Raw genomic sequence first — 11,180 nt, forward strand, 5'->3', positions numbered from 1 at the left:
AGGCGTCCTCATATTTATAGATAATCATACTTGTGGAAAGGGGGGGGGGGGGCGGGGGCGAAGAACATGAAGTCCTTCTATTCACCAGCACATTGCCACCAGCAGAGTTTGTAGTATACACAAAGTTCTATTTAAACCAAAGCAGAAAGTGATGTCTTGCTTAAATGTGCCTCTTTTCTTTCCTATAAACAACTTCTTTTTCCTATAAACAATGAACAGGGAGCCCAAAAGCATGCAGGTAATTGCACCACTAATAAGTGTCCTATTTGATTAATGTTTGCCCCAAAATCTAGAATAATCTTCTTTAATTCCTCTTAACAGGACAAAATTTTCTGAAGACTCTGGATTATTCAAACCAGTCCCTAACACCGAGAAATGTTAATTCTTTTGATGAAAATGTTTAAAATGCATTTTTGTTAATATTTATATGGTGTGATTGTTCTAAGAAGCTCAGAGCAGTACATATGAATTTCCTAGGCCCATTTTAATCTAACTATTTTTGCATAGGTAGGTTGGACCCAGCCTCAGTTCATCCAATAATTATATATTTCCTGTTGTGTGTCTTCATAATCTATCAGAGTTTTCTTGGCAAGATTTTTTCAGAAGAGGTCTGCCTTTGCCTTCCTCTGAGGCTGAGAAAGCGTGACTTGCCCATGGTCACCCAGTGGGTCTTCATAGCTGAGCAGGATTTGAACCTTCGTCTCCAGAGTCATAGCCCAATGCTCAAAACACTGCATCAGTTTGTCCCTAACCCTTATTTGTATATATTTACTGAGAAATTATTACCTTTATGTTCAGTGGTGTTTACTGCTCAGTATGAAGTATTTAGGACTTTACCTCTAATGGAAAGGAGGCCCTGAGACATTTTGCTGACTAAGGCAGAAAAGCAAATATCACTGGCCCTCCCTCATCATAAGATGCATATTATCAATGCCCATGTGAAATAATTTTGTCATTTGAGAGAGAATATCCAATGTACTTCTCTCTAGCCTATTTAGTAAAAAGCAGAAAAGATGAACTTCCTGACAGTAAGGGCTGTTCAACAGTGGAACAAACTCCTTCGAAGTGTAGTGAAGTCTCCTTCCTTAGAGGTCTTCAAACAGAGGCTGGATGGCCATCTGTCGGGGATGCTTTGATTGTGATTTCCTGCATGGCAAGGGGTTGGACTGGATGGTCCTTGTGGTCTCTTCCAACTCTATGATTCTATATTAAAGTAAATAACTATGAATTTGATGCCCTTTCATGACTCTCCAAATCTTCTAACTGAAGGCAGTCACTGCCTTTGGGTGTTTAATCACTCCTATATAAATCCATCGATATATCCACATAACACTCATTTCCTTAAACAGATTATTGTTTAACTGGTATATCTCATTCTGTATCCCTATCAAGCTATTTGAAAGAAACTGACAAAAATCCATACAACTGACTTTGCAAAAAGATTTAATGGTTTGCAATGGTCCAAAGAAGCAACCCAAGCTATGCTGAAACAACACTGTACCTGCCAAGAGGCCAGGCTGTCATGTAAAAAGGGGTGTGTACAATTTTCATGGTTTCATAGTTCAAGGTTTCATAGTTCAAGGATACCTGATGGCTGCTTCAAATGCCAGCTTCATGCTTAGAACATTTCACAGATATATCTTAAACTGTGTGTGCATGAAAAATGTATATACTAAGCCACATCTGTGATGTACTAGAAAGTCAAAGACTTCATAATTACCATAGCACAATATTTAAGGACCAGAAGGACTGAAGGAAAACATTGTGAACTTTTACACATTACCTATATAATGCAGCTAATTTGTTGTTAAATCAAGATAATGTGCACCAGTATAATATTTGCTGCCATTGTCAACTGAGGGGCTGAACAGACCACCCCTAAGGGGTGGCCTGCAGCCGCCTCTTTCATCACCAGATCGAGGCTGTTGCAACTACACACTGTGGCCCCGATCTGGCATTTCCACAGCATAAAAAAAGCAGCTCCTTTTTGCGCCATGGAAAAGGTGTCCTAGTCATGGTGGTGGCTTTTCATCGCTTCTTCGGCGCAGAGCATGTAAGCATGACACCACCCGCCAACTGGTCAGGCGTGGGAGGGGAGGGCATCCAGGTGGCCAGTGTGCAGAACTGCCCCAAGGCCGGCTCTTTATGCCAGTCTGTTGAGTCTCCAAAATTCTTTCAGTCTTTACCCACAATTGTACCATATGACAAGGCAAGATCAGTTCCCAGGAACAATCTACTACAAGGCAGACCAACAACACAAAATGGCAGAACACCCAAGGAGTCATCTACTGTACAATCCTCAGCTGAGACCATTCAGATGCACCATCAACCAACTGAAACCAATTCTGGAGAATAATACAGACTTCTCACAAGTTCTGAGAGTCAGGTCTTTACTGTACTACTGATGGCCTCCAAATCTTAAACAACTATTCACTTACATCAGGATGCATAACATGGATGGTAATAAAGGAACAAAACCCTGCCACAAACCCAGATGCCAACTCTTGTCTTTACATCTACCCTGGGAGCAATATTACAGGGGCCAATAATATCACTCACAACATCAGAAATACATTCATTTGTTCATCTTCCAATGTGATCTATGCCTTCCTATGCTAACAATGTCCTCCTACAGTCTACATTGGATAAATAGAACAGTCTCTACGAAAGATGATAAATGAACACAAATTGGACATTAGAAGTGGCAACACCCAAAAATCAGTTGCAGAACATTTCAACTTCACTGGGCATACAGTACAGAATTTAAAGTTGCAGTCCTTGAACAAGGAAATTACCAAGGAAAACTAGAAAGAGAAACAACTGAACTGAATTATATTTACAAATTCCAGTCCACTGGCAATGGTATGAACAAAGATAATGCCTTCATTGCACACTACAGTTATCAATAAGAGTCCTCACTATTGCAGATAGAACAAAAGGAATCTTCTCAGAGAGAGTTTTGAATCCAGAGCCACTGGCTTTTGGCACACAGATTTATTGCTTTCATACATGGACACAAAGTAACGGTTGTAAAGATCTGAAAGACATGTATCACCATGCCCAGCCCTATAAAAATGTAAGGCAATGGCATCTTTTGATTTGCATCTTTCTGGATTATATTACATTCCAGCCCACTTCCACAACGGTGTAAATATATGTTGAGGCCTGGATACCACTCTGTACCGCACCTGAAGAAGTAGGTTTATATCCATAAAAGCTCATGTTAAAATAAAAAAAAGGTTCTGCTCCATTCCTTCCCCTCCTTCCTCCCTTTTATGCTGCAAGAGACTAACATGGCTACATCTTTGAAAACGATTCCAATCCTGGAAATTCCCACCAGAAAACAGAATGACATCAGCTCATTTCTGCACAGTGTATGCACCCACAAAATACTGAATGACAGCTTTATTTTTGTTTAATAGTTCAGTTTACTTCAGATTTGAAATTGAAAAGTTTTCAAGCTCCCTGCCATTTCCATTTACAAAGAGCACAATCCAGAATAGAATTCTATAAATTGTCATTGACTGCAATACATTAGATTTCAATGTCCATAACACTGTTACTTATGGCACTTGTACTCTTTTATATACACGAATTTATACGCTGCATTCCATCGTATCAATTTAATAAATGTTCCAGCCTTTATGACAATTTTATTTGCCTTGGCTTTTTCAGCCATCTCAATGCTTTTTTTTTTTTAGTCTTTTCCATTCTCGGTTTTTCATGTTCTTTTACTACAGATACCATTTCCCTTCTTATCATCTCTCTTTGCTATTTTGCATTTGCAATTCACTGGATAAAGCTCTTTTGCCTAACCACTGTGCTTGTCATTCTGCTTTAGCTGTACTAAACAAAAAACAAAACAAAACAAAAACAGTAGCAAACATAGATTTGAGTATCTCTTGATGTTCACCCCATCCATGCAATGAAAAAAGATTGCTAACATAATTTGAATAATTCAAATGAATAATGTAATTTTTATAACACTTTTACCTATTAAATGTATTATGTTTGCACATTTATAAAACATGATCTCTACTTATGACGCAAATGAAAAAACACTTCACATACTAAAGCACAAATATCACACACAATTTATGTATTACTACATTAAGGAGGGATCACATACTGAATGAGAACCAATGTTTTAGTATGATAGGCTTTATACATGCAGCTATGTCCTATATACTTTTTTGGATAGTTTCAAATAATTCGACCTTGATTTAATTATCTCTGGTTAGTCTAATCCCATTCATATCATATAAATTTACTTGTGCCACTGAGGAAAGGCCACAGGTGAAAAGTGCTCGCTGGGCATGAAACAAGCAGAATCTTTAAGTACTTGGGGGTTGAATACAAAGCTACTGCTTCAGATAAACATAATGCAGTTCTAACATAAGATCACAGTCAGTGAGGTTTCGGTGATTTCACAAAACTAATTTCTTTTCAAATGCACATTTAATGCTTTTTAATTTGTTTTAAAATACCTGGAATGTAAAATTAAGAAGAAGTAGTAGGAAGCCTACAAAGTGGAACTAATCCCAATCCAAGTTTAAACTACTGATTTGCTCAATTTACCCTCACAAACTCCTGCCTACATCCTCCTGTCTACTCATCCTCTCCACACAATTATTCAAATACAGAATCTCTGGTCCATTCATAACAGAACCAACCTTTCTAGCCGGTTTCTTCTGCTGGCTAGAAAACAACTTCACATTTACCTGGAGCCAGACCTTGCATTCAACTGAAAACCAGACCTGTTTGTTCAGTAGTTTCTTTCCAGCCAGGGCCTGCAAGCAGGCTCATCCTGGGCAAAACCACAAGAATCAAGTATATCTCCTTGCTGGAAGAATGGAATTAGGATAGGAAGGAGGGAAACCCAACAGATAGATACAGTAGTCCTGTCTCCAGTACTAGTCGAAAAATCAAATGCTTTGGCAACTATCTTTTAGGTATAATATCAAAACTCTTGCTGTATATATTCATGTATCAGTCTAGAAATTTTAGTCAAAAAATTGACCCAAAAAACCTGAGTTGATTTATCCACGGGTCAATGTAACTACTATACTTTAACTCATAAAAAGAGAACCATACTCTGGTGAAAGGCAAAAGCATAATCTGTCCTAAAAGTACTAACCCCTCCAACCCAACCACTTGCTTTGCTGCCTCATCCATCCGGCCTTTAGTGTAAGAACAAACAGTTATGCCTGCTGGAATTTTGTAACTTCGTTGGCATTGTTTTTCTTCCCTTCGTTCTTTAAATCCTTTGTTCCATGCACCTAAGTTTTACCCTCGACTTATCCACTTATCATATCCAAATCCATAAATCTGGCCCCAAAACCTGCCCTTGACTTATACATGAGGTTGACTTATAGTCAAGTATATATAGTAATTATTTTAAGTGTAGATGAACATGTGAGTGCATTTTCTTTGCTCATTTAAATAAATTATCTTGAGGAAGCCCCTCCTGTTTTACTGTTGTGTACATGACACAGACTTGTGAACAAAAGGCAAATAACCTAAGTCCCAAAACGGCACACTTGGATCTGCAATTTCACAAAATGCAGTAGCTTTCTGTAAAACAGAGCTCAATGGTGTCTGAATATTGTCTCCCAATTATCTAAACCTTTATTGAAAAATATGAAAGAGCATGAGAAAATATGGTCTTTAATTCTGAAAGCAAATGTATATATACATACATCCAGAACTGATGTGCAACATCGTAAAGAAAAATACTAGATTCGTTTCCATCCTTATTTTTAAAAAATCACAACAGTTTGAGTCTCCCACCTGAGCAACTGATGAAAATACACTGGCCCAAGGCCTGGGATATTTAAAAGCAAACCCTGAAAAACTGAAACATAAAAACATGCTAGGCAAACTAGATTAGTTGAAGTACTTAATGATTCATAGGTTCACATAATGCATACTACTGTGAAACCATATTATTTTTTTCTAATACTGTGAAAGGTTAACATGACTTTGTATTTTTCCGATGTACTAAAAACTGAGAAAAGGTTTGCAAATTGAGAAGTGGGCTGAAAAAGCACAAACTATATATATATAAAAATCCAAACTAATGTATGATTTCAAATAAAAATAACCACTAAGCTGAATTTTTCAAAAAATAAGTGCTGAATTCTGTACACTGCCTTTCGTATACATATACATACATATACACATACACACACACACACATATATATACACACACACACGCACACAATGCACTTAGATCTAACTCTGTGTTTGGAATCTACCGTAATTTCACTGCTGATAGATCCATTTTTGAATGATGACCTGTGTAAATTAAGCACAATATACTTTAGCATTCACTAGAATGCAAGGAGTTTTCATTGCAAAATATGTGCAAACGATTCTCAACTAAAATTATTGGTTGTAATGTTTCAGTAAAAGCTGCTTAAATGTGAATAATAGTAATAGTACCACCGGCTGTTGTATTTTTTCTACCATATGATGTTTTAAAAAACCCTAACATTAAAAAAAATCTAAGAAACTCCATGCAAAACTTCCAAAATCAAAAGAAATTCATAATATGTCTATGGACCGCCTTATTATACATCGAGGGGGAAACAAACCCCTAAGAATGAGATTATTCTGGCATTTTCTCCTGCTTCGATCTTTCTGTCTGCTGTATGTACATGGGAAGAATGAAAAAATAACTGAATAAAACAATCTTAACTGCCTGGAACAGGTTTTAAATCATACCCAAATTATTTTGTCAACATTTTCCCATCACCATATTTGACATCTGCAGAAAACCTTAATTCCTAATTCTTATAGCATTCAAGCTGGTCCAAAGAGCATCATCATCCATTGCTTTTTGCTTAAATATTTATGTTCAGGTGGGCACACCAACCCTGCGCCAACAAAGGCTTTGACCAGATCCAGCCTGCTTTTGTGACTAATCGGAAAATGCATCTCATTAATTTCACATCAACCCACTTTTAAGATGCTTAATGGAGGCTGGTTTAAATAGTGGCCTCTTGCTTCTTCTCCTTCTTCTTTTAAAATCTAATTCACTGTATTAAGACGTTTCTATGTTCGAGACTGCCAGAAAAAGGCTGAAAAAACTGCACAAGCCAACAACGAGAAGCAGCAGCGTTTTGCTCCTTTTTTCAATGGAGTCAGTGTCTGTGTCACTTTGATCCAATTCAGTTGCTGTTTTATAACTAACTGCTAGTCTCTGGTGTGCCATGTCCTACTGGAAAATTCTGCACTAAAAACAGAGAGAGAGAAAGAAAGAGAAAGAGAGAGATCCCTGGGTGACACTGCTGCTGCCTCGAAATATCTTCTCGGTTTTTCTTTTAAATGTTTACCATTTTTCAAAAGCGGCCAGGCGAGTGTCTGTTTTTGTAAACACCCTGCCCCTCCGCTCCCCCCCAAAACCCCACACAAAAACCCTGCAATCTTCCTTAAAAGAGCCATGTCTAATGTGAAAGTTGCTCCATGAAGACACAGTGTGCTGCAATGTGAATGGCCAGCCAGGTATTTTATGAATGGAGTGCATCACGTGCTCCCAGCACTTCCCCGAGCTGATATTTCCCATAGAACAGTGTCAACAAGCAGAAGAGGAGGAGGAGGAGGAGGAAGGGGGGAAAGCAATCTTTCACAAACCCCTAAGGCTTGAGCCTTCTGGGCGCTCCCTCTGGTTGTGTAAAAATTTCCACTCCTTGCAAGGGCAGGGTCCGGATGAATGTCAGAGGTGGCCTGAGGTTTAATTATTACTTTTATTTTTTATTTTTTATGAATGAAGGCTGTGGTATGCAAATGAGAGCGATTCACAAAAAAAGCAAACATGGCGGCTGCTCTTCCTTCTCACTGCAGCAGCAGCAGCAGCAGCAGCACTCCTTCATCTTTAAGCCGCCACCAGCTCTCTGTGGCAATGTTTTTGCGCTCTGCCTCCTGCAATTCAGGGTTTGCTCCACTTATATCGTTTCCCATCTTGGTTTGGGAGCTGAAACCATTCATTAAAAAAAGGAAGCAACAGCAAGCCACCACAATGACAAGAACCTGAGCCAGAAGCTTGTTTGTTCACTGAACTCTCTGAAAGGAATTAAAGGGTTTTTTTAATTTGGAGGCATGCAAGTGACAGGAGCCCCATATTCCCCACCCCAAAGCCATAAACTGCACTCACCACTACAGTCACAACAACAACAACAACTAATCACAATGTTTTATTTTCTGACTGTGTGCTCCATGTATTATTTTGGAAATGTGTTAATTCTGTAATGTTGATGTTTTAGACTGTATGCTGTTTGGCAGGGTTTCTTTTTTAATTCTTGTTTCATATTGACTTGTACTATGTACAGCGCAGTGCAAATCCTATAAATAAATGTTAACAATAATAACAGTCCCACTTTTGTACTATGAATAAGCGACTTTAAAAAAAGAAAGAACCACAAATGACTATTTCTGCAGCAAAGATGTGAGGATCAAAGGCACAGCCAGCGTTTATTATTCTTCACAAGACATGGGAAAGTTCAGCCCCATTGACAGGTTTCAGGAGTACTAGATATGTGTCTCTATAAGGTTTGGGACTCCTTTTAAAGGCCTATTTTGGCATATAAGTGTTAAAAAAAGGACACCAAACCAAACCTATGTCCGTGTATGGATTTCACCCAAGAGAAGCTCATTAAATATATTAAAACCATCTCTTCATTCCCTCCTCCACTTAAAAAAAAAAAAAGGGGGGGGAGTCTTACCAAGTCATTAAAGCATTAAGGTTTTTTTTTGGGGGGGGAAGGAGGGAAGGAAGGTTTAACACTGTATTTACACTGACTGACTCACCCCATTAAAATTCAGGAGCAGTTTCCTACAGGATGAAGCTCCCACACACACTAGGCACTACTAGGGGCTATTTGAAACATGCAAAAGAGGGGGGAAGGGGGGAATAATACAATATATTAAACAAATAAATAATGAATAATGGGCTTTTCACAACCCCGGCCACGGAAAGCCACTCACTGGGCGACCTTGAGCAAGTCGCACTCTCTCAGCCTCAAGGCCATGGCAAACCTGCTTCTGAACCAAGAGGAAAAAGACCCATGAGAGGGTGGCCATAAGTCTTGAAGGACACCACACTCATAACACCACCACCACCACCACCACCACAACCACAACAACAAGCAGCCAAGGCCCCTGGGAGTCTAGGGAGAGGGTGGGGTGCCTTTCCATTGCAAAACAACAAGAACAACACACCTCTGGGGTGACTTTTTAAAAAGGATATAATAATAATAATAATAATAATAATAATAATTTATACCCTGCTCTTCAGTCAAAAGGTTATCAGAGGGCCTACAGTTTGTTAATTCGACATTTCCCTGCCCTCAAGCTTACAATCTATACACACACACACACATATATATACTTATATATGTGTGTGTGTGTGTATATTTACATATATATATATATATATATATATATACACATACATACATACATACACACACACACACACACACCTGCAATCTTCGCCCCAACCTTGTTTTTCTGGCAGCCAGCAAGAAAGGGTTTCTCCTAAGGGAGAGAGAGAGAGGGGGGCAAGGGGCAGAGAGGAAGGTGTTGCCCCTGCGGCGCAGAGCTGCCCAGCCCCGGGGCCAGCAGCCGAGGCCGAGGCCGGGCGAAGGAGCAAGCGCCGCCAGGACAGAGCCCGGTGGGCTAATGGAGGAGGCAGAGACTGGGGAGAAGGCGAACTTACTCGTGGTTGCCATCCGCCGCCTCTTCGCTCATCTTTCCCTCACCGCCGCGCTCCGAGGCCGGGATGGAGCAGCAAAGGGGCGCAGCAGAAGGGGCGCAGCCAAGAAGGGAGCCTCGCCAACGCCACCATCATCATCCTGGGGCCCCGACGCCAAGGCCCTGCGCTGGATGGCTGGGCGAGGGGCTGGGGGCCCGACCCCCCAATAGTAAGGAGCAGCAGCCCTCCTCCTCACTGGCTCCTCAGGCGGGGAAAGGAAGGCGACCGGAGTTGGAGTAACTCCTCCTCGGCACTCGAGGGCAACGAGGCAGCCCCCAGCGCCTCCTGGCCTTCCTCGGCCCCACACTCTCTCCCCCGAGCAAGGCTCTGCTCTTCCTCCTCCAAGTAAGGCTCTTTTCCTCCTCCTCCTCAGAGCAAGGCTCTCCTCCTCTTCCTCTCCTCCTCCTCCTTCTGTTCGGATCAAGACTCCCTCCTCTTTTCCTCCTCCAAGTAAGGCTCTCCTCCTCCTCCTCCTCCTCTTCCTCGCCTTCTCCTTCTTCTCCTCCAAGTAAGGCTCCTTTCCTCCTCCTCCTCCAAGTAAGGCTCTTTTCCTGCTCCCAGCAAGGCTCTCCTCCTCTTTCTTCTTCTTCTTCTTCTTCTTCTTCTTCTCCTTGAGCCCCGGGGCAGGAAGGAAAGGACGGCGGCTTAAATTCCACCAGACACCAACAACGCCCCACAAATCCGAAAAAGGGAAGGCGGAGGAGAAGCAGCCGCCAGGGGAGGCAGGGAGGGAGGGAGGGAGGCCGGGAGGGGAAAGGCTCAGCAGGGAAGGGAAGGGAAGCGAAGGGAGAGCATTCCCAACTGGGCTGAGAGGGAAGGAGGGGTTGGTTGGAGTTTCTGCTCTGGTTTTGTGGGGGTTTCCCCCTCACAAACACACACAGAGCGCAATTTGATTTAAACGTAACAAACCAAGAACAACAACTATAAAAAACAAACAAACAAAGGCATAGGATACACAAACAACAACACCCCACATGTTTGGGGTGGGGTGCTTAGGCAATTCTATTAGGGTATTTCAAATAGGTAAGTCACACTCTCTCAGCCTCAGAGGAAGGCAATGGCCAACCCACCCCTGAAGAAATTTAACCCCCAAACCCCCTCTGAATATGGACCCAATCAGAGGGTTTTCTTGGCACATTTCTTCAGGGAAGAAGGGGGGCTGCCATTGCTTCCTCTGAGGCTGAGAGAGTGTGACTTGCCCTAGGCTTTTTATAGTTCTCCTTTTGCAGGACATAATAATAATAATATTTACACCCCGCCTCTCCAATGAGATCCTACATTTCAATCTTCTGTCCTGGAGGAGTTTCAAAATGCCCTCCATTTTGAGCAGGACTAAGAAGCATGCATTTACATTTATGCTAGTGTTGTTGTTTTAGTTGTTTTGTTCTGAGTTGGCCCCTTTTTTCTTCAACGTCTTACATTTC

At 41.1% G+C, this 11,180-nt stretch overlaps 1 protein-coding gene across 1 annotated transcript in view; it reads right to left on the reverse strand.

The window, feature by feature from the left end:
* The window catches only part of LOC149314856 (sprouty-related, EVH1 domain-containing protein 1-like), an 84,921-nt gene extending 74,476 nt beyond the window's left edge, over positions 1 to 10,445 (reverse strand). The window contains exon 1 of the mRNA XM_089522010.1: positions 9,721 to 10,445. Within this exon, the coding sequence (XP_089378136.1) occupies positions 9,721 to 9,752 (32 nt within the window). The 5' untranslated portion in view covers positions 9,753 to 10,445. The remainder of the gene's footprint in view (positions 1 to 9,720) is intronic.
* Positions 10,446 to 11,180: the final 735 nt, after the last annotated feature.

This window comes from Sceloporus occidentalis, unplaced genomic scaffold (genome assembly GCF_023333645.1).
Source record: "Sceloporus occidentalis isolate IW3139 unplaced genomic scaffold, rSceOcc1.0.p SCAF_4, whole genome shotgun sequence".
Classification (NCBI taxonomy): Eukaryota; Metazoa; Chordata; class Lepidosauria; order Squamata; family Phrynosomatidae; genus Sceloporus; species Sceloporus occidentalis.